Source organism: Lepidochelys olivacea, assembly GCF_965140295.1.
Source record: "Lepidochelys olivacea isolate rLepOli2 genome assembly, chromosome: 8".
In the NCBI taxonomy this organism is placed as follows: domain Eukaryota; kingdom Metazoa; phylum Chordata; order Testudines; family Cheloniidae; genus Lepidochelys; species Lepidochelys olivacea.
In genome coordinates, this window is record NC_140418.1 from 36346014 (window position 1) to 36371023 (window position 25010).

At 42.4% G+C, this 25010-nt stretch overlaps 1 protein-coding gene across 3 annotated transcripts in view; it reads right to left on the minus strand.

Annotated features, from left to right (window-relative positions):
- The window catches only part of NRG2 (neuregulin 2), a 314296-nt gene that overhangs the window by 11622 nt on the left and 277664 nt on the right, over positions 1 to 25010 (minus strand). For 2 of the 3 annotated variants that reach the window (XM_084636240.1, XM_084636242.1), the window contains 3 exons: positions 7248 to 7350; positions 3705 to 3828; positions 1706 to 1833 (listed from right to left, as the gene is read on the minus strand). In XM_084636240.1, the coding sequence (XP_084492366.1) occupies positions 1706 to 1833; positions 3705 to 3828; positions 7248 to 7350 (355 nt within the window). Of the gene's footprint in view, positions 1 to 1705; positions 1834 to 3704; positions 3829 to 7247; positions 7351 to 15306; positions 15331 to 25010 lie in introns of all 3 variants that reach the window. The other variant, XM_084636241.1, reaches the window with a different exon arrangement.

The following is a 25010-nucleotide window of genomic DNA, read 5'->3' on the forward strand; positions in this document are numbered from 1 at the left end:
ATATGGACCTCAGAGTGTCATCTTACAATCATGTTTTAATGTTGATTGCACCTTCAAAGAACCGACTTCAGTTACTGGCATAAGCACAGTATTCACTGGAACCATCAAAGGGGAAGAAACAGAGGATTCACAAAGAGAAAGTGTCCATCTACTCTTAGCCCTGCTCCAGGGCATTTGAAGATGCAATCCAGGGTTTTCCTGGACACTATAAAAATGGAAAAGATTAATTTATAATTGGAAATGCCCTTCAAAAAGGTAAAAGGCTCTGGTTCATGGATGCGCTGTTTCTTCCACCTTGACCCTGTCCTGTTAACAAGAACTATTGCTATTTCACTGATGACCTAACATCGCACAAGATATTGAGACCCAGATTTTCAAGCCAGCCGCAGAATGACCTCCATATCTGTAGGTGCAAAGTGCAAAGACAAGCATCTGCACCAACATTCTTTCACCTGTAACAAGTTGCATGAACAAGTTTTTATTGATGCAAAATTGCACCTGCTAAATCGGACCCCAATTTTGAAAGTTTAGACCTAAATGTTTAACAATATTTATAGCCCTCTCTTCTTATACAGGTATGTATAGGAGAATATTTCTAAACACAAGTGAAATATGCATTAGTATATATAAAATATGCAGGCAACTGCCTGTGCAAAATACACATCTGTGTGTGCTTCATGGATTAATGTATGTGTAGATACACTTAACTGTTCTGTGTACAACTTCCTGTTTGTGTAGATTGTGAAGATACAACATAGTTTTCCATGTTCAAAGTTTAGCTCTAAATGCTTCACAGCAGTCATCTTCAGGAGCAACTATCCATGCACAGACATACAAAGCACATTTGCCACGACAGGGTCACCAGACGGCCATAGTTCATAGTTTTGAGATCACAGGTCAGAATTCTGACATTTAAAAATGGAAACTACAAGAGAGAGCCCCAAACCAAACTCCAGAATCCAAACACTCTTGACATTGCAGAGCTCCTCAGATCTGAACCTGGATCCAGATCTGTATTTTGTAAATGCCCCCTGAATACCTCTGAAATTTGGATTCTTCAAAACTTGGATCTGAATCCAAATTTTGCAGCTCTAGTACTACATAAAGTATTTAGAAAGAGGATAGCAGTATGCAAATGAGATAAAGGGTAAAGTTTTCAAAAGCGTCTTAAGAGCCTAAGTCCCATCTTCAAAAGTGACTTATGAACTTAAGGGCCAGACTTTTACAGGTATTTAGGTGCATAATGATGCAGATAGGAGAGCACCTAATCTGCACTTTAGAAAAGCTCATTTTGCACCTTTAGGCACCTAAATACCTTCAAAAATCTGGCCCTACATCCTTTTTGTAAATGGAACTTAGGAGCTTCTGAAAATTTTTTCCTTTTACCCAAAGTCTAGTGTATGCTGATTATCTGAGTTATATATGTTCCAAACCCCACAGCTAAAAAGAATTTTCTCCAAAACTATCACAAAATCAAACTCCATGTAGAATAATCTTCAGTGTTTTTCTCTCGTGCATCTATTTTCTCTGTGTCACTTGAAGTGACAGAATATTGCAAACACTCATGAGCAGTGAACAAGCAGGTGAAAAGAAAAACATTTGGTATTTGCTCTGATTTAAGAAATGGTTTTCTTGCTACACTCTTGAGATATTCTTGCAGGAATAGGATGGATGCGTGTGTGGGGATGGGGGACGGCACACTCACCTCTGGCTTGAAGTTGGAGTGGCTGTGGAGCAATGGTGAGATGGGGAGCAGGAATGACTTCCTGAAAACGTCGTCTCTGTTTCCCTCCGTATCACATGGTCAGTGGCAGAAACGTTTTTAGAAATATACTGTAATAAAGAGAGTCCCAAACATCAGGCAACTGCTCATTGATTGACTCGGGGTGGGGAGGGGTTTCGCCTTCCTCTGCAGCCTGGGGCATGGGTCACTTGCAAGTTTAAACTCGTGAAGATGGTGGATTCTCGGTAACTTGATTTGCGGACTTCAGTAACTCAGCCCAAGGTTAGAGGTCTATCACAGGAGTGGATGGGCAAGGTTCTGGGGTCTGATATGCAGGTGGTCAGACTAGATTTTCATGATCAGTGGTTCTCAACCAGAGATCTGGGGCCCTCTGGGAGCCTGGGAGCAGGTTTCAGGGGATCTGCCAGGCAGGGCCAGCATTAGACTTGCTCGGACCCGCGGCAGAAAGCCAAAGCCCCACTGCATGGGGCTGAAGTCCAGGGCCCTGAGCCCTGCCACCTGTGGTTGAAGCAGAAGCCTGAGCAACTTAGCTTTGAGGGCCCCCTGTGGCGTGGGGTCCCAAGCAATTGCCCTGCTTGCTGCCCCCTAACACCGGCCCTGGCTTTTATATGCAGAAAACCAGTCGTTGTGGCACAGGCGGGCTGTGGAGTTTTTATAGCATGTTAGGGGGGGCCTCAGAAAGAAAAAGGTTGAGGACCCCGATCATGATGGTCCCTTGTGGCCTTAATGCTTATGAGTCTATATATCAAACCACGTAACAAGTACATGATCACATGGCATCTGTGTCCAGTTTAAAGAGCTGAGAAGAACAGCAGCGGCCCAGAAGGTTAAAAAGTAGTGGCTGTTCTGTGGCGCTGTTCTGGGTTCTTCAATATGTCAAGGAGAGGCTGCAACACGGGAACTCTGAAAGGGTGTTGATGAATGTTGAGGGCCTTGGAGACATGGTGCTTAGTCTGTATATGTATACCAGTACGGTCCCTGACCTGGCAATGGTCAACCTCAGCTCTTGCATGGGTTATTCCTACTCACAGCATCAACAGATGTTGCAAGGTTTTGTGTGGGGCCGCAGCCTGGGAAGGCACTATTGCTGCTTTTTTCAGATTCTCTTTCTGTCCGTATTCATGCCTGTCTGTCTGCCTAGCTCCCGACTCCTCTGTCTGTGCTTGGCACTTGTGCAACTGACAAGGGACCCGTTATACCTATCTCCAGGAGCCAGCAAGAACTGGTCCACTATGTATTATACACGGGACGACATATAAATTATCACATACATTGCAAAGCTGAGCACTCAAAAGTTAGGAAATGCTGGAGCGCTGGCACAGGAAAGAATCCCGTCCTGAGTCTTTACTCATCATGGATCTGGTTGCCTCCCACTTTCATTTTTTTCCAAATGCCCCAAATCAACATAATCACATTCATAGTCCCACTGAATTTAAGGGAACTTACCCACACACATTAAACTGAGCATGTGCTTAAGTGCTTTGCTGGATCAGAGCCTATGGTCTTAAATTGTGCCCATCAGTGATGGGGTGCATCAGTCTGAGCACCCCAATGGGACTTACTACCTTGAGCAAAGTGCTACTGATTTGAAGCAACAGTGGCAGAACAAGGCCCTACCTAAAGTGCCATGCACACCAATGGCTCTTCAAGATAACAGCCTCACCCTCACCAGCCGCGTAGTCCATGGTATTTGTAGTGGTCCAGAATGTTGCATTTTGGGATATTGTCAATGAACAGAAAATACCAGGAGCATTTCACAGAGTGGCAGAGAATTAAATATGATTAGTTCATACATTTCTGTCCTAAACCCAGCCCAAGTGGTTTTCCATTTTTAAAAAACAAATTTCCATTCAATTTCAGCTTTTAACATCAAATTCTTAATGTTACATCTAAACAAAATCACTGGCTGAAAAAAGGCATTCAATACACTTCTGCACTGCCTTATACCAAAGCCACTTACATCAGCCATCTGAATTTCCTCCGGATCCAGTTGGGGGTGACTGGGGCCGTTGGCAAGGCTCCGGTTCGGATGGGTGGGACACATATTTTGCCGTAAATGGTTATGCATTTGTTTTCGTTGTTTTCTAAAAATGCACAAAGGAGAAATGGATTCATAGGGTTTACTTAGAATTCTAATATCTCCTTGGACTCTTCACACCCAAAGCCCTGTAGGGGTGTCAGACAATAAGGAGGACAAGGCCATGCTTCGAATTCATGTCTCAGAGACACTTTCAGCATGCTGTAGCTCAGGGCAATGGAAAATCATGAGCACAAGACAACGTTCCACAACGTTAGGATCTTTCTGCAACGTTTGAGGTTTTCTGAAGCACGTAAGCAGCGATGGGCCCAAACCAAAATGGCAGTTCTGAAGTCAGGTGGTATTTGGTAAAGTTTGGATCAAACTTTGCAGCTTGGTCCCAATTACAGATCTAAGCGCTGTCTGTGCTGCGCAGCTCCTCTAGCAGAAGCAATAGTGGAAACACTGTACTACATATACAGTACTATAGCTACCGGCACTGAAAGCCACTGAAGTTTGAATCCATCATATCATCTAGGCTTACTAGATGACATGCTGGCAAAAATGCACGTGGTCTGCCTTTGCTGATGCTCCTCCCATTGCTCCCACTAATGGAGGGCAATGTTGTCAGTGAAGACAAGGCCAATGTGAAAAGCCCATGCTTAGATATGGACTGAGCGCTGTCTCTCCAGGTGAGCAGGCTGCATCTATGCTGGCAAAAACAGGACCTGGAATTCACTCTGGGTGCCTTCTGATGCAGTTCCACCAATGGCAGCACGGTAGAAACTGAGATGAAGACAGGGCGGCTCAGGAACTTACTGTCTCCTGTCTACGCTCCATCTCTCACCCCTGGAGCTCCAGTGCTGGTGATCGATGGGTTCTATTTTTGCCCGTGTAGACAAGGTCTAGAAGAACAAGCGTTGCGGAAGTGTCTGATGAGTCAGCACGGTGAAGTGCAGCCCGGTGGCTGCTCCACAGCAAGGCGATACTGGATGTACAGTGACCAGGTGCTGGTCTACAGAAGGCAGCTGTCTGCTTGCCTGGATTAACCCCTGCAGCATGGTTTTGGAACAGAGCCTCCACCTTCTAGCATCCATTTAGCAGAAACTAATGGAGGAAATACTGTGGGATAAACTAGTATAAAAGCAAAATACTCAATCCCCTGCCCCCATTTCTTCCTCCGGCCCCCAGAGTGAAATTGGTTGGCGCTGTGCTCTGTACTGAAAAGCATTTCAAGCAGGTAGCCACAATGCTGCTGTGAACCCAGATGTGTGGAAAAGAATGTTCTGACAAGCTGTCACCCCTGGCATGAGATTGCTGGGGAGAGACCTGCACTTTGCTCCTGGAGATTCAGCAGATGGATACCTTTGCCTTATTCTCTCAGGTCCAGATCCTCAAAGGTATTTAGGCTCCTAACTTCCACTAAAATCAGATTAGGAGCCAAAACTCCTTACAGACTTGGGCAGGGATAGACTCTGTCCATAGCTTAGCGTGGGGTTCTCTTTGTGCTGCCTGAGTCGCAGAAGCTTGTCTCCACTGCATATCCTGGGCCAACACCACAGCTGGGAGAAACATGATCAAAATTCTAAGTGTAACACCCCTGAGCTAACTTCTGAAGCCTTTACAGAGGGCCAGAGCCACATATGCCTTTAAGGCACGGCCCACAGGAAGGCATGGTATGGGGATGCACCAACGCAGGAAGATCATCAGGATGTATGTCTGGGCACAGCTGATTCCCCCACTGCCCAGGCCCGGCTAACCCAGTCGGTGCAACAGATCAGCAGGGACATGTTCCCATTTCCCTCTCACCCATGCACATTCATGGGGGTAGGAGTTTTTCCACAGTGGAGATGCCGTGAAAACTGACTTAGGACTTCAGGGTTTATTCCATTATTTCTACCTGGGCAAATGAGAGACGTGTGTTTGAAACCTTCAGTAATCAAGTGAATATCTGTATTAATAATAAGATTGTTTTGTCCTTTTGGCTGAGACTCTCAAACTGATTAAGCCTCACACACCTCCTGCATGGCAGAGAGGTATTATTGTCCCCATTTTCAGACGGCAAAAAACTAAGGTACGGAGAAGTTACATGAGTTCCTTATGGCGACCTCACAGCAAATCAGAGTCGAAGTGATAACTCTCAGCCTTCAAGCCTACCACTATGCAATACAAGCCAATGTGTGACAAATGGTCGCAATGTGGAACATCTGGGTTTTGTTGCACGTCACACCATAACAGACAGGTTATAATGGTGAAACCCTTTTTTAAAGATGTTTCCTCCCTCTGTGAATTAAATAAACTAGTAGTTTTTAAAAAGAAAATTCACAGTTTTGTAGATTCCAGAATGGACCATGGTGGTCATCTTAGTCCAACTGTCTGCATAACACAGGCCAGAGAACTTCCCCAAAATAATTCCTAGAGCAGATTTTTTATAAAAATATCCATTCTGGATTTAAAAATTGACAATGATGGAGAATACTCCATGACCCTTGGTCAATTGTTCCAATGGTTGATTACCCTCACTGGTAACATTTTACACCTCACTTCCAGTCTGAATTTGTCTAGGTTCAGCTTCCAGCCTATAGCTTCAACTTTCAGCTGCATGCAACCAAGAGAACTCACTATGTGGGCTGTCAATGAGGTCTGATCCCAGGACCCTCAGACCTCTACACCTGAGCTAAAGGAGTGACTGTTATATTCTGTGAGGAGCAGCAACTGAAGGGGGACCGAGGTGAACACACACTTTTTAACAGGTTGTACAGCCATTTTCTAGACAGCAGCAGAATGCTGGGAATCAGGAATGCTGGGTTCTGTTGCTGGCTCTGGGAGAGAAGTATGGCTAGTGGTTAGAGCGATGGTTGGTTAGAGAAGGCCAGCCAGGCACATAGATCTGGCATATTAATTAGGCAAGGGAATGTGGTTTTGAATGAGACTTGGGTTTGCATATTAGAGACCTGTGTTCTAGTCCCAATTTTGCCTGCAATGACCTCATGCAATCTCTCAGTTAACTTATTTGTAAAATGAAGGGAATTATATTTGATTGTCTTCTAGGAAAGCTTATGAAGCCTTGCTCAACAGTAATTGTTATGAAATTCACTGAAATATAACCAATCATCAGCGGAGATGAGACCAGAAGTCACGGTCACCTAGGTTCCAGCATAATGGATTTTTCCCAATGCTACAGGGAGTCTTCTTCTCTCATCCACAGGACATTGCCTGACTTAGCAAAATGGGGTTGATTCAGCTGAAATGCAGAATTTCTGCACAATCTGGTACACCTATGAGCTCTACCCAGGGTCAGGCATAGAGAGAGTTTTGATTTCCACTCCCCTGCCCTATTAGACCTTGCATTTTCTCTGGTGTAAGTGAGAAGCACAGTACAGCATCTCCTTTGAGTATTATCTTAGTCAATAAGTGCCATAGCTAGAAGCGTGAACCCAAAGCTTGAATATTGCTGTTAGATTTGACTTGTTTGCCGGTACTCACTTGGTTTTACAGTAAGCGACCACACATACTATTCCAACCACAAGCAATGCAACGCAGATCCCAGTGATGGTTAAAACTCTCTTCTGATAGAGCTCTTCAGCTTCTGCAAAGGTTAGAAAAATATACTAATTAAAAATGTACTCCAGTGAAAATAATGTGTTCTGAACACACAAATAGCAGCAGAATCCAACCGATGTAGACTAGTCATCAGCAGATCTCAAAGTGTTCCGTGGTCCAGTTCTGATAAGCACCCAAAGGCTTGGATGATTATCCCAAACCTCCCCAAACACATTGAAATCTCCTACCATTCTCTCCTCCTCTTCTCTTGGTTTCCTCCTTCTGCTCAGTAATGCCTCCCTTGTGCACCCCAGCAAACTTATCATTGTCCCCTCTCCTCCCCATAACAGCTCTGTGACCTCTAGTCATGATCTCTAATAGCCTCACAACTCTTCTCTTTCCTTTCCAGCAGATTCCCCAGGTGCCTTGGTAATCCAATAAACAGGACCCTGACCATACCCACTGAGACAATCAGGGTCCAGACACTCCAAGGGGAGAACGGAGGGTCTGAACCCCAAAGAATAAGCAGCTGAACCAACTGGTTGTATACAATGTTATTGTGTATACAAATATGCCAAGTCAGGTCTTTTATGAAAGCTTGTAATGTTCTAACTTGATGGTCCTTAGGAGATACATAGACAGAATGGGATTAGAAATGTATGTAATTATGTATCTAGAAATTGTAGTTCTGGTCATGAGCATACTAGTCAAGCACAGAACAGGGACGGCTCCTCCTAAACCAGTTGTTTACACAGAACTTACTTCAAGTACCCATCCATTGTACAGCCAGGAAGAGACAATGGTGGATCATTAGCATGGAGGGAAAACACTGAAACAACTTAAAATTAAAAAAAACACCAAACCCCAGTCTTGGAAAACTGCTAAGTCTACACTTAAACCACTACAGTGGGACAGCTGTACTGCTTCAGTGTAACTACCCCCTGCAATGACGAGGGTGACCAGATGTCCCAATTTTATAGGGACATTCCCGATATTTGGGGGTTTGTCTTATATAGGTGCCTATTACCTCCCACCTGCATCCTGATTTTTCACACTTGCTATCTGGTCACCCTAGCAATAATGGGAGGGGTTCTCTGGTCACTGTAGCTAACCCACCTTCCCAAGGTGTGGTAACTAGGTCAGTGGAAGAATTCTTGCATTGACCTACCGCTGTCTACACTGGGGGCTAGGTCAGCTTAACTACGTAGCTTGGGGTGTGGATTTTTCACACCTCTGAGCTACATAGCTGGGTCCACTTAATTTTTTAATGTAGACCCTGCCTAGGAGAGAAGGAATTTCTCCTCCATGAATCACCACAGTCTGAGAGAAAGACAAAAAAACTGCAAACCCTTAAAAGAGAGGGCTTTTGAAGTGAAGGACACCCAAAAACTCAGGACCAGCATCGAAGTGAAGTGCACGTCTTAGACAGAGAGCATGCTTGGAAACTGTTCAGTGGCAATAGGTAACTTGTATTAGAAAAGGGAATTTAGCTATTACAGACATGTAGAGCCTGAGATTGAATTTGGTGGGACTTGGGACCGGAAGGGGATGTTGAGGTCACCTTTATGCTTGTAGGCTGGCTGCTGGGAGATTCTCCACACAGATTCAAATCCTGCCAGCTATGCCACTGCAATGTTTTGGGCACCACCCAGACCAGTAAGGAGTTCTGTCACCACCTGCCCTGTAACCTGGGGGGCCTAACACTAGGCTGCCATGGCTCAGAGCTCTGACACCAGTAGCCAGCCTATGAGCGTAAGTTTTCACCCTGGCTTCCACCGACCTAGTAACCCCTGGCAGGGTGACCTCAACAGCCCTTCCAGTGCCAAGTTCCCCCAAATCTGTGTCCCCCAAGTTCTTAACTACCCAACACTTGGATTTTCCACCTCTAGTTCGTCACCCCCAATGGAGTGAAACCAGCCCCCAGCTTTCAGTTCACTTTGCCACACACACTCCACACACAACAGAGACCTGGTGGGGATAAAAATATTACAGAATACTGCCAGAACATTACAGGCTTTCATAAAAGACCTGACACAATACATTTTTATACACAGTAACATCAGATACAACCAGTTGATTCAATTGCTTATTCTTTGGGGTTCAGAACCTCTGTCCTCTCTTTGGGGTGTCTGGACTCCGATTGTCACACCCATTCTCACACATATATACACTGATCCTTTGATGGCCCCATCACAAGTCCAGCATATCTCTACTCTCCCTGCTGGACTGAGGACTACTTTTTTTTCTTGCAACAACTGCATGCTCTGGGCCCTAGAGTTATTCCAGAAACCACAACGTCTGATACACAAAAGCATACAGGTGCTGAAAGGAAAAACTTTCAAATAATCAAAGGTTGGGTGGGCATGGAGGAGAGGTGGTTGGAAGACAGGGAGGGGACAGAGTATTGAAAATCCAGAAACCTATAACAGCAATGGATTTTTTAAAAGAAATGCTGGGAAGTAATCTAATTAATTTTTCAACCCAGACAGTAACACAGATGTGAATCCTCTTGGCAATTGTGTTCCAGGAATGAGTTGTATCATGGGACACTGCACGGTCTCAACCACACTGTACAATTCACATACACTTGTGAAATTAAACTGAACTTCACCAGTGATCTGTTGTTTCTATTAAGATATGGCTGTAACAAGCAGGAGAGATACATAGTTATTTGTAATGGAAGACTTTTCAGCGCCAATGAAATCAGTCACTTGCAACAGATTAACAGTACACTTTTAGAGAGAAGTAATTTATCCAAACTGATCAGGTCCGTAAAACTGTTCAGAATGGAGTCAGGGGAAAAGCTAAGATTCAGACTGCCTCACATCAGTTCAACCCAAATATCCTCAACCAATCACATGGCTAGGGGCATTTATTCTTCTTGTATGAATACAGTAGGCCAAGGTCTGCCCTCAGTTACTTGGGTGCAGATCCACTGAAATCAATGGAGTAACTGGATTTCTAACTGGATAACTGAGAGAAGAATTTGGTCCATTATATCATCTTGTGAACCCGATGGGAGAAAGAACCAAAAAAAGACTTGTACCATGAATAAGTCAATATGTCCCAGTAGCATGTATTATTTATACAGCATTCTGGGTTGTTGGGGTTTGTCCCTTAATTAGCATTCTCTAGAAAATTTCTCATAGAAATTAGGCAAGAAAAACCCTGCTGAAGTTGCTAGGGTGGAATGTTCCACCAGGAGACACTAAGTGTCCTCACTACACTATACCTGGTATTCCCCAGCAACTGCAAAGGTATAGGAGGTAAAACCAGAAGGAAAGTAAGAATGGCATCAGGTGCTAGGAATGCTAGAGTCATGCCTTGGTATTAGGATAAAAAGTATTTTATAAAAAGCAAAGAGAAAATAATTTGGGATTTGAGCCTGTCTTAGCCCACCACTTTTGGAAGTATCTAATATAGAAAAAATGATTCTCTTTCTGAGGGTCTAAATAGGAGAAAAACAGCAGTAGTTACTTGAGAAGCCAGAGAGCGTCAAAATCCACCTGGTTTTGTTTCTTTTTATCAACATGCAAAAATAAATCAGAAATTTTTCATTTTGCACACTGTGAACATTTGTTCTAAAGCAGTGATCCAAAAAGGGGCGGGGGGAATCTCCAGTCACTCCGCTCTGCACTGTGAACCTCTATGACGCAGGCTGCACATGTCCTGCATGTCAAACTTCCGCTGAACTGCACACGGGTTCTGGGGAGGGAATGAATGCAGCACACACAGATATTCACACTGCAGGCAAGAGAGGAGACTTTTAGCATAGTCATTATTACAGATGACAGGAATAGAGAATTTCTTACCTATTCTGTCCTTTCTGCATCCTAGTGCCACCACTACAGGCATCTTCCTTCAACATTCATTAGAGACGATGACATCAAGAATCTCCCAAGCTTTGGTGCCTCCATGTGCTTTCCTTGGCCGATACTGGGTTAGGGTAGCATGTCCTCTGAGAAGCAGTTAATCAAGTTCCTCCTCAACTGGGATAAAATTTACCCCTTTGCAGAAGGCCAGCCCAAACCTTCTGCACTAGCTCTAAGGGGTTAAGGTGGGACCTAAATGGTGCTGAGGTCCTGTGCTGACTCTGCACAGAGGTGATTTTTTTTCAGTTGTGATGCAGACTCATACGGACGATTTGTTGTTGGAGCATGCAGTCTGATCTGATGTTCTCTGGCCTCCCCATTACGTCAAATCATCATATGTCCTCTTTTGGGAAGAACTCACATTTGGAGTTTTTTGGGTTGTTTAGCTCAGCTTTTTTGCTTTCCCCTTCCCTGTATTTTTGCCTGATGGGGAATACTGTGCATATTCTGTTCTGGTAGAAGCATGGAAAGGGAAAGCCGCACCTTTACACGCCTGGATTTCATCAGTATAGCCCCTTTCACTTGGTCAAATGTTCCAAGTTCTCCAGGTCAATCATGTTGTGGTTGGAATCATTAATGAAAATGTACATTCCACCTTGGGAAGCCATCAAACTTGAGAAATACAAGAGGGGCCATGACCTGACTGGAGGGGACCAAAGATTGGGAGATTTTCATTGTCAGTGTCTATAACTCCAGTGTGACTAATGATGAAGGAGGAGCTACTATACTGTCACAACTGGTGGCACCAGCATAAAAACAACAGGGATAGCTAAAATAGGCAAGAAGCATGATTTTATTTTGCTGAGGTGAGCAGTGCTCCACAGGCCTCAGGCATTGCTCACCTCACAAATAGGAAACATTACTCTTTTGAGCTGTCAGGACCAGCTGCCCCAGTCTCAGAAATGCAACAAATGAACCTCCCTTCGGTGGATTTTGTGAACCAATTTTAGTCGACGTAATCACATTTTTAGTATTTAATTTTGAAAAAAACAGTTTTTCCTGGAATATATAAACAGCAAATTCATTTAGATTTTAGTCAGATCTAAAAAATCATGGCTGGCTTAACAAGATACTTTTGGTAGCAGCTCAGAAAGTTCTGACAGTCTCTTTTTCACAGTTGGTGTTATGAATTCCATACAAACAGCAAGCAATCTGTTCTCCATTTGATCACTGATGTGGAGTATTGCATGTGTAAAGGCCGAGCCTGCGTTTTGAGAGATTTAATACAAATTTGCCAAAGCAGCTAGATGTGATTTTTATTGCTTGTGGATGAATCTGTTCAAGATTTTTTTCTGCTGGGTGAACATATTTGTTCATAGCAGATGGGAAGGAAGGGAGAAGTGATCCGATTCTACCTTGAGACCAGGGAAAATGATATTTTCATAGAGAATTTTCACTATTCACAATTTTTGCTGAAAAAATGTTAATTTTTTCAGATGCAAACCCTGCCTTTTATTTAATGGTAAAAAGGAGGGATAGTGGTGGGAGAGGCAAATCTACTAAATGAGTTAGTTTTTTCCGCACAGCTTTCATCTATACTGCAACCCTTTTTCCTCTGGATCAAATCCCACCCCCACTGTGCAGCACAATTCAATGCATGACTGTTGAAAATAATCTAGGTTGGTTCCATGAAGTCTCATTAAATTGATGGCTGATAACATAATCCCTTCACGTTACATAAACTCACTGGGACAGTGACAGAAAGAAAATAATGTAAAAATATACAACAATTTTATGTTTAATTTATATTATAAGATCTTTGTGGTAGGGCCAGTCAATTTTTGTCTCTAAAGTGTCATGCACACCTATGATGCCATACGAATAATAAATAATAGTCCTCATCATCATTCTAAAACAATGACATTATGGATAAATCATTTAATGTCAAGTAATTCAGACACAGTCACAGTTCCAGCCATGGGTACTATAGCAAACACATGGACAGTGAAGAATGGATGAAGTAGAGAAGACAGCTAAAGATCCAGCATAGTAATGTTTATTGCCTAATAATGACACTTGGAATGGACAAAGAAAACAAGACAGAAGTAAACTAAAAAGGGATGTCAAAAATCCTCAATTCTAAATGTTATTTAAAAGTGTATTTGTAATAGCAGCACCAGTTTCTCTATAATTCCTTCTCCAAAATCAAGTCACTTTCTGTAGCACAGAATTGCCTGCTGGGAGGATGTGACTCAGTCCTGGCAGGCTGCTTCTGGCCTACTCTGGAGCAGAGGCTACTACCTGTGCCGAATTCTGCTCAGTGTTGTGGCAGTTTGGAAAGGTGGACAAATATCCATTGGGGGATGTGCTGAAACCACCAAACCCCTTTGCACTTGGAGCCCAATCTTAATGGGTGCTGACCCTCTCGTGCAAGATACCCAGCTCCACCATTTCCATTCAAACCAGTGGGAGTTGGGAGCACCCAGGACTGGACCCTGGGGAAGAAAGGATTTGGGTCCCCAGGAGACAAAGCCCACTCTCATCATGCTAGTGTCTAGTGATTTGCACCAGATAGCTGAGAGAAGACTTTAGCCCCCGGACCCCAGAGGTGTGTGGCTCATGCCCCAGTGAGCCCATCAAATGGAATTAAAGTGTCTTAACCACGTAGGTCTACTCTCTGCTATACTGAGCTAACATATCTCTCTGGCTGCACTGAATCTGGACTAAAGATATATAAGCAGAGAGAAAAACAGTTCAGGGCACTTATCAGATCCCCTGTGGATCTCTGTGTGCACAGCTGGGCACCATATTGCACAAAGGAAGGCATTCACCTAGAAATGATACAACACAAGGCAATAGCAGGTCCCAGGGATCTGCAGGAAGCGATAAAGGAAATGTTTACAGAATGGAGGTAGCTTTTACTGGAAATTTAAACCAAATTCTGCTCTCAGTTACCCACGCATAACCCCACTGAAGCCAAAGTGGTTAGATGGGTGCAACTGTGAGAAGAATATGACCCCTGGAGGAATGTGAGAGAGGTTTGCCAAGAGGCATCAGCATAGTCACCAGGCCAAATCCTGCTGTCTTAACCAACCAAAACTGCACTGGGAGTTCTGACTGAGTAAGAACTTGGGGCAATATGATGCCATTCATTTTTATGCCAGCTCCTTCAATACAGAAACATGGCATAGCCCTGAATAAGGAGGGTGGGCCTTGGCTCTTTATGGTTTTGCACACTGAGTAAGTGTTTTAAAACCAAATGGCAATATAAAAATTAGAGAGTAAATAGAGAACTCTGCCAGAACTATGCCACACACAGAAAACAAATGAGAGGGGACGCAGTACAAGGGAAGATGACTGCAGCACAAAATGTGAACTCAAGAGACCCCTGCACTGTACTTCTGGAGAGAGAGTTACGGGGGATGCAGGACAAAAAAGTGGGATTATGATCATCTAGAAAGGAGCCATGTGTTTCGCCAAATGGGGTTTTCCTGTTCCTAAAATTATCGAATGGTAAAATTTTCAAAAGCATCTAAGTCCCTAAGACTCAGATCCTTTAATACCTTTGAGGGTCTGGGCCTAAGGTGCTTTTGAAAATGTTAGCCTATATTCCTTGATCTGGATCAACGCCCAGTGAAGTCAATGGCAAGACACTCCCCAATTGACTTCACTACGCTTCCAGAATATTTCAGCTGACTTTAATTGATTTACCTTTTGAAACCAACTTCTGTCAAACCACGCACGTTTTGTGAGAAAAGCATGACTCTGACTCCAATCCCCCACTGCCCTTCTTGTTCCCCAGTGGCCAAAATTCTAGACTTTCTGTTACCAGAATATTTGTCCGTTACCAAGCTACATTTGCTGGTTACCTTTCAAACTTACACAAACCCCAGCTCTTCAAGTTAAATACAGAAAAAACATTTGCAGTGAGGAGACATATAGCAATTTAGTATTCCAGTAGTGCCTTGCACATCGTGCTTCTTGTCATGACAAAGAAAAACGTGCTGCTACAAATACATGTGTGTTTTTATAGGTTCACATTTGGGTTTTTTTGATCCAAATATCTTTCTGGGTACCAGTAAAAAGAGCAGAACAGCTGATTTTTTAATCATCCCATTAAAGCCATAATGTTAAGGACTGTGGGCAGCTCTTAATGGCTTCTGATTAACAAATGAATGGTTGTTCCATACCCTTTAATTCAAATCCAAGATGCTCTGCCAATGCAGAAAGAGGACAAGGAAGAGAAAGAAAAAAAGAAAAAAAGGTCTGTCAGAGATTTCTAAATATACAAAATATATACACACTGCGTGGTTAAAGCAGGTTAGCTTTTCCTATTCATTGTCTCAGTAGCAGTAACTAGGAATACAACGTTTGCATTAATATGTTTTTAATTCCCACAAGAGGTATTGTTCCATGTAAAGAAATGTTCAAAGAGATAGCAATGGTAGTTAATCATGAATTCTCTAGAGATGAGACATGTCTGTTAGTGCCTGAGATGAATTCAGCTTTTAGTTGGAATAAACATACACAGTTGAGAGACATATCCTGACACCAGAAAGGCCAGCATACATAGCTGCTACAATGATCTCGTAAAATGGTTTCCTGTACTTGCATGCCCGGAGTAGGCACTAGTCAATTTCACAAGCCGTTCTGGATGTGCAGGCCTTCAAACAGTACCAAGCAAAAAGATACAATCTATTATCCTTAATTAATGAGGAGACTTCTGTGCACATAGTCTGAAGTCTGATCTCAGATACACAGGTGCATCCTGCAGCACGGCTTTTAAAATCCACTGACATGCATGTTGACTGTGCACGTCTATTGGCTATAGTAGTTCTTATAGGGGTGTAGTTCATTGTGTACGTACTATATATAATTAATTATGCAAATATGTAGCTGCTTGTGCAAGACAACAATCTCTGTGAATCTAAAAATCAGAATTGTTCTCAAAGTTTCTTTGATGTTTATACTCTTCCACCTTTGACATACACTGTGACCTTGCTTTCATTAGAAAGAACAGGAGTAGTGCTGAATTAAACAAAAATCTGATCGTATACAATTGAAACTTCAAATTAGTTAAAAATAAGGAAGCAATTTATGTTGGAGAGCTATTGCTGAGAGAAATACAGTTTACTTAATGGACCAACAATGCAGTTAAGCTGAATATATTCAACATAGCTGAGAATTTTTGTATATCATCACACCCAACGGGTGTTGATGATGCAGCATTATACAGGAAAACACCTATCTGCATTAACAGCAGTTTTGCCTGCATGAACATTCAGACCCTGTATATACCTCATTGCATATAAAGCAGAGGCCACCATACACAAAACATGACCATTCCTAATTTGTGGACGTGAATGTTATTATGCTCCAGTTTCCACAGTAACCACTTTTGTCGTAGAGAAAGACAAGTTTTTCTCTGCAACTGTACTGAACTTTGGGGGATTAGCACTAACCCTTATGGACTACAGTAATAGTCTCATCTAAAACAGGTTCCTCTTTTATACTCCATTTTTGAGTATTTTGCCATTTCCTTACCACAGAGCCTGATTCTTCCCTGCTTTGCATTTTGAGTCACCGTTCATACCCGGCACAAAGAGTGCAAAACGCTGCCATCTCGTAGTATTTCACAAGTACTTTGCACAGGTATGAATGACAACACAAGGTTGAAGGGCAGGAGAAAAACGGACCCAACTAACGTATTCTTCTGAACCTTTTGTTTATCATGTAAACCCTGGTTCTAGATTTACTTTATTTCAGTTTTTTTATCTTGTCAATTGATTTTTTAAAATATATATATATGAAGGTAATGTGCTAAGTTATGGAGCCATCTGATAAATGCATCAGTTGCTTGCCCAGTAATTCATCTCCCCACGTGACTTATTCTAACCTTCCAAACGTCTGAGCAGCTTCAGATGGATGTGATTTAAAATATTTTCACAATATTTCCCCAGTTTACAGAAATTTTAGCAAAAAAAATTCACTTGTCATTTCAGATTTTGTGTATCCACTTTCATTTACTGGGTTTGATCTTGAGGTTTTGGTTTTGTGCCAGGGGTTTTCTTCTTCATTATCAGTTACGATTGGTCAGTTTAGTCCGACAGTGGAATGTTTAAAAACCAAAAATTTTCCATTCGTAAATTGATACATGTTGATTTAAGAAATTTCAGTAGAAAATTACACAAAATGAAAATCAACCTGTTTCAAAAAGTAAAGGAATGAAACCATCTTGGAAGTTCTTGAAATTTTTGTGAACTATTTTTATTTCTCAGCCAGCTCTTTATATGTATATAAATGGCTTCACGTTTCAGTGTGGTAAAGATATAAGCAACTGAAAACAGGGTTCAGAGTAACAGCCATGTTAGTCTGTATTCGCAAAAAGAAAAGGAGTACTTGTGGCACCTTAGAGACTAACCAATTTATTTGAGCATAAGCTTTCGTGAGCTACAGCTACCGATGAAGTGAGCTGTAGCTCACGAAAGCTTATGCTCAAATAAATTGGTTAGTCTCTAAGGTGCCACAAGTACTCCTTTTCTTTTTGTGAAAACAGGGTGTTATAATAGCAAGTTATAAGCAACTTTAACTACAGGCATCATTACCTGTGCCGCCTATAAATAAATTAAACTGCCTGGGAATCATTCCCTACTTTCTTAAATGTGGAATTTCCCCCGTCCTTGGTCTCAGACAGGTGTACATCTGCACAGAAATACCACAGCAAAGGAGGAAACATTTCAAGGGCAGGTGGAATTCTTTTAAATAAAAGAGGTGTATGTTTGAAGTTGCTCAGGGGGTCAGAATGTTACAATATGCACCTGAAAAAGAATTACCAGGCAGAGAGCAATCGAAGTGCAACAATGTGCATGAAAAATATTTACCTTACGGCTTTGCAATTTATCATGTGGTTCTGCTATTTATCCCATGGGTAACGCCTCCACGTATGTGGTGTACACACCCACCTACCCACGTTATATATACATATTTATATTTTATGGTGTGTCATTTGGGAGAGGAGCGAGGGTGCAGCGTGCTCAGGGGAGGAGGCGGAACAGGGTGCGAAGAGGTGGGGTGGAGGTGGAGCAGTGGCACGAAGAGGCGGAGTGGGAGCAAGGGCTTGGGAGAAGGGCTGGGATGGGGGCGGGGAGAAGCAGAGCAGGGGCGGGGCCTTGGGGGAAGGGGTGGGGTGAGATGGGGAAGGGGAAAGATCTGAGGCAAAGCAAGGGGTCAAGCACCACCGGTCACATTGGAAAGTCCATGCATGTGAGACTAAGAGCCAGATTTTCAAAGGTATTTAGACATCTAAAGATGCACCTATGCACCTAGTGGGATTTCAAGAGTTCTTAAGCATGTTAGGCACTCAAATCTTTTTGATATCAATAAGATTTAGGTACCTAACCTACTTAAACAAGTCAGTAAATCCCATTAGGCACCTATTGGCATCCGTAGATGCCTAAATGTCTTTAAATATCTGGGGCTTAGTCACTTAGGCACTTTGCATTTTAGCCCTTGGATAAAATTTTTTATATATATATCTGTTAAGGTAGCATTAAGCTTGTATATTTACTTCATCGGATGCATACTGTGGAAAGTTTAGAAGATCTTATTATATACACACAAAGCATGAAAAAAATACCTCTTCCCACCCCACTCTCCTGCTGGTAATAGCTTATCTAAAGTGATCACTCTCCTTACAATGTGTATGATAATCAAGTTGGGCCATTTCCAGCACAAATCCAGGTTTTCTTACCCCCCCCCCCCACACACACACACAAACTCACTCTCCTGCTGGTAATAGCTTATCTAAAGTGACCACTCTCCTTACAATGTGTATGATAATCAAGGTGGGCCATTTCCAACACAAATCCAGGTTTCTTTTTGCGAATACAGACTAACACAACTGTTACTCTGAGTGGGGGGTGGGGGAGTGAGAAAACCTGGATTTGTGCTGGAAATGGCCCAACTTAATTATCATACACATTGTAAGGAGAGTGATCACTTTAGATAAGCTATTGCCAGCAGGAGAGTGGGGTGGGAGGAGGTATTTTTTTCATGCTTTGTGTGTATATAATAAGATCTTCTAAACTTTCCACAGTATGCATCCGATGAAGTGAGCTGTAGCTCACGAAAGCTTATGCTCAAATAAATTGGTTAGTCTCTAAGGTGCCACAAGTACTCCTTTTCTTTTTGCGAATACAGACTAACACGGCTGTTACTCTGAAACTTGTATATTTAAACGTAGGAAATGCATAGTTCTCATAACACCAATAATTTGCCTATATTACACATATAATCATTTTGATAACTACTTAGGGTACATAGGCCCAGGTTATTCAAAAGGACGCACTGCCAGATTTTCATTGGCTGAGCATCCACAGTTGGAGCCATATTTTCAAAATTGTGAAGAGAGTTGTCACTTTGGATGGGCTATTACCAGCAGGAGAGTGAGTTTGTGTGTGGGGGGGTGGAGGGTGAGAAAACCTGGATTTGTCCTGGAAATGGCCCAACTTGATGATCACTTTAGATAAGCTATTACCAGCAGCACAGTGGGATGGGAGGAGGTATTGTTTCATGATCTCTGTGTGTATATAATGTCTGCTGCAGTTTCCACGGTATGCATCCGATGAAGTGAGCTGTAGCTCACGAAAGCTCATGCTCAAATAAATTGGTTAGTCTCTAAGGTGCCACAAGTACTCCTTTTCTATTTTCAAAAGTATTCAGCATTCAGAAGATCCCACGGTGACAATTATAGCCAGATGTTGGGTTTGGAGCTCTTTTGAAAATCTGGTCCTAATTGTGGTGGCTGAACCTTTCTGAAAATTCTGGCTTTAATACCTAATTTATTATACCAAACACAGTAGTCATCATTAAAAAAACATCTACTGTAGTCTGGTATTTCATACTTCTGCAGTGTTTTTGGCATTCTCCATACTTAGAATTTATACCGGTGAATTAATACCATGAGCCATAAGTACATTTTCACTGTGGCCTACTATATATGCTTGAGTTAATATTGCTACCAAACAAACATTTCCTGGCTTTTTTCAATTTAAATGTTTAACATTAACTAGGCATTCACATAGCTATGTTTCTGCGATATGTACTATACAAATGCACAGGTACTACATCCTTGGATAGTCAAACACAGTCCAGTTAGCTGAGACAGAATCAGCTGATCTAAAGTATCTTTATACCATTACCTTTCTACTGGCACATGGTCAACAGTGTTCCACACCAATATGCATTCACCAGCTAGGCATTTGTTAACACAATCTCAGAGAGGGCGACTGAAGGCACTGCACATTTATGGCAAAAACCTTGCATCTGAGCCATCTGAACTAATTTCATATTCGGTGAAGGATTTGGGGGCACATTTCCTGGCTCTCATACTTTTTTGTGTTGATCACATTGCAGGAAATACAACAACAGGGAAAAGTTGATCTTAAAATAAAAATAATTTCAACCCCGAGCTGCCCAACAGCATTCAGAATGAAAGTAAAAGGTTGATATATATATAGAGAGAGAGAGAGGGACAGACAGCGTAAAAACTGAGGGAAGTTTTTTCAGTTTAATGCATCCAAGTTGGCTGCTGCTCTTACTGCTCCAGCTCTGCTATCGGCCAGCATCAAATCACTCTACGAGTTAAACCTCCTCACAGAAAATCACTGAAGCAGCAGCACCAGTACAGGACTTAATAAAGCATATGGGTACATGAGGGCTGGGATCTTAAAGATATTTAGGTGCCTAAAGATGCAGATAGGTGTTTTTTCCAAAAGGCCTAAGCACTAGGACTTAGACATGTACCTCACTTGGATGCTTTTGTATATTCCAGCATCTTTAGGCATCTAAGTGCCTTTGAAAATCTGGCCCTTAGAAACCAACTGTCACTGAAATTTAATGGCAGTTGGGTACCTAACTCCCCTAGACTCTTGAAAAATCCCACCACTGAGACTCAATTCATGCTTGGTGTAATTCCATGCAGATTGAGCAGAAAAGCAGTATTCCCTTGTGCTGAGAAAGAGACTTCAAGAAGCACCGTTTTATTGCAAAATGATGACTTCTCTTAAGTAATTTCCCTAATCTACTCCAGAGCTGGGTGGACTGTAAGAGGGCTGTGAGGAGAGAACAAGGTATCCAGTGAACCAGCCTCCCATGGAAGACAAGACAAACTGTATATGCACAGTTGGGGACAATTTGAGGGGGGGTGGGAGGGGTGTATGTGAAAACAGCTCCCCCTGTGGCATGTTAGGGAAGTAAAGGTTTTGAGTTTTTAAATCCCTCTCCTGTTCTCTTCTTTTGGTGGCAACAAAGGGGTCTAACAGCCCTCCTCAGCCTGGGGCTTTGGGCATTACAGTCCACTTGCAGCCATTTTTCAACCTGCAGGGCATTCGTTCCCACCTCAGCTTGCAGACACACAGTTTAAAGAAGTTACTTTAAGGAATTAAGCCTCACAACCCCTTATTTTATAGAAGGAAAAATTGAAGCTCGAAAAGGTGAAGACCAAAATTTTCACAGTTGAGTTCTTAAACTTAGGCACGTCAGTCAATATTTGGAACAGAAATGCCACATTTTCAGAGATACTAAGCACCTCTTCAAGTCAAACCACTTATATTTAGGTGCAGAACTATGGATTTAGGTGCATGCCTTTAGACACCCAAGTTTGCAAATTTTGGTCTAAGTGACTTGCCAAAGGTCACACAGCAAGTCAATGTCACACCCAAAAACAGAGGCCAGTTCTCTTCAATCCCAGGCCAGTGATTTTACAATCAGACAGTGTGTCTTTTCTTACTACTCTAGTATCACAATACACAACACTAAGGGCCTGCTTCTGTTCCCATGGAGTCACTGGAAACAGGAAGCAAGCTCTACACAAGCTTATATTGCTGCAGGTGTGTCAGACGGTGAATACACTAGCCTGAGCAGTGTTGATATACATGGGAGATGATGGCGCTGGTAAGTGATGATCTGAATCAAGTGTGGATGGGCCGGGCCTCTCCCCCACATTGGAGCCACAATGGGAAAGGGCAGTGAACAGATGTGAAGAAGGAATGCTAGCGTTTAAAATTTATGTGTCTACCTTCTATGATGCTCCAGAGCAGAAAAATTGGAGGAAACTGCCATGAAATATGGGATGCAAGTGAACGTGTTCCAAAAAAGAGCAAACCTTACTGAATCAAACAGCTGGAAGATGATGCATGGCCCTGATCTGCACTTCCAACCAAAACCAACGTGAGGACAATTCCACACCCATCACATGCTGATCCCAAGGTACATTGGACAGATTTTGTATGACAAGTAGGTTTAGAAGTGCACTGTCTACACTGGCACTTTACAGCGCTGAAACTTGCTCCGCTCAGGGGTGTGTTTTTTCACACCCGAGTGAGAAAGTTGCAGCGCTGTAAATTGCCCATGTAGACAAGCCCTGACTGCCACAGTTCAGAAATATTCATCATTGGGTCAACATTTCACTCCTTAGAATTAAGTAACTCATATGCCTTAGGCTGGCCTCCTACCCAGGGATGAATCTCACCCATGGAATATAAATCATACAACTAGCAAAGAATTAATTTGATTGTAAGTGCTATCACTGTCTTGTGGTGTCATTAGCAAAACCTTGGGTAAGGAAAGGCATTTGTTCAGAGTATGTTTTTAAATTGAGAGATTATTCCTTTAACTAAAACAATAATATGCTAAAATAGCGTTGGCTGGAAAACTACTGTTGGAAGCACTTTCTTTGTCTATTGTGACATCACAGATGAGCTTTGCTGTGTATTTTCTCTGCAGCTGGGATGGGTATAAGAATGGCAGACCTATGGTTATACAATCCCTGTTGATTTTCTGGTCACATTTTGCTTTAAAAATGTCAGGCAAGCATCTCCATGTGACTAACAATTCAAGACAAGATGGCCATCACGGAACTGTAGACTTCTGGGAAAATATCTTTGCCGTAGCTCCCCTAGCCCCCCGAGTGCCTAAAAAGCAAAGGCCAGGTGGTCAGTGCTCTCATAAACTATCCTCTTCAAAGCAGCTTTGGGTTCAAAGCAGCTGAGTGGAACTGGCCTCCACAGCCCAATGGGTCTGAGAAAGAAAACCAGATGGAAAAAATCTGTGGGCAAGCATATAAAATTCTTGATAATAAAGTCAATTCTCATTTCACAAGTGTTCAACTTTGCTCCAAAAAGTCTGGAGAACAATCCATGCTCTCCCCATAGAAACACGAGGAAAGGAGATGATGCGTTGAAGAGAATGGAATGATGGATAATACTTCAAATCCCAGGGTGCAATTGGCCCATAACTTTTCATTAATTGCATAGCAATTTAGCTTGCTCAGTACCTTATTAATAAAAAGAACATAGCAGGTTTTTGCTGGTACTGAAATATCCTGCAAATGGCAGTGTATTAGCAGGCTCCTGTGATTACTATGTAATTAACCTTAGTAGGTCCCAATGTATAACCTGCACTGTAGTTCAAGACTGAGAAATAACCCTGTCATTATGATAAACCACTAACTCCCTGTAATTACCCGGCCACAACATGCCACAGTAATTACCCTACAATTAAACGGTCCGCAGTTATCATATCACCAAAGGGTAGATGCGTGATGACTGTGGAATTTAAAGTGTTACAATGTTGTTGTTGAATTCAGATGAATAAGAGACAGAGGAGGTAAAAGAGAAAGGACAATGAAAAGGGTATACAAGTTTGTTCTTTTTATGAGAACATACTTCCTGTAATCCAGATCTGTACCAAATAGAAGTAAATGTTCTGCCCTTTACTTTTCTCCCTATATCCCGGTTATCACATAGGAAATAAATTGTTGAATAAATTAAGTGGTGTGTATAGAAAGGGTGAAATTCAGGTGTATGTACCACTGAAGACCCACTAAAGCCCTACATTGAGGACTTATGTAGTACATGGGAATGAATTTTGGTTCAAATGCATAAAACCAGCACAGAGTGTGAGTCCAAATCATATCTGTTCTGAGAGGATCAAACATATATTTACAGTGCTGTTAACATGAAGACCCCTCACTTTGGGTAGGAATCCCCTTGATTTCAGAAGGGGATAGGCTGGGCCCTAAGAGACCCAATGGATTCTGCTTAATAGCAACCTCTCGGTTCCCAGTTAAAAGCTGCTATTATCTGGAAGTTGCCAATAAGCAACTTTTTTTCAGGGGGGATACATAAAAAAATGAGCCCAGAGCAATGACACATTGTACAGTACACTAGTTGTGAAACTGTTTATTCACTTTCAGCATGAAGAAAACCAAACATGGCACACAGTAATGGACATCTGATGTACCACAATGCTGAGAGCAAATTTAGGAAATTACAGTTTGCTGTATGTCACAAGAAATACTGTAAAGTGGAACACTACTCTACAGTACTGTATGAAGCAAACACTTTTGAAAAACCCCAGAGAAAATGTATCAAACACCTGCAGTACAATGTCTCTGTATGCTGAACAGCACTGTACTGAGTGTTCCTTATGTGTCACACAAATTCAAGCAGCAAAAGATTTTATAACAAATACAAAAAAATATACCAGTAAAAATGTTTTTTAAGAACAAAATTTGTCCAATGTTCTCTGCATTCTGCACGTTGCCACCTCCACCTGCAAATCTTTCTCAGGTTTGCATGCAGTGTCAGAACCGTTCTCAAAGCCACGACTCTGGCATATCCTGCCAAAAATATCCCCTGCACATAGCTGCTCCGTGGGGGAATGCTCTTCGGGTTCATCATCAGAGACACTATCCTCTGGTGCCTCATCAGCCTGGTGGGGCTTTCCAGCCACTGCTGTCTCCAGGAGTTTAGTATAAGAAAGCTCCCCTTCTATCTCCAGATGACTGTCAGACTCAACAATGGCCTCCAATTCCCCTGTGGTTGGGTTTTCA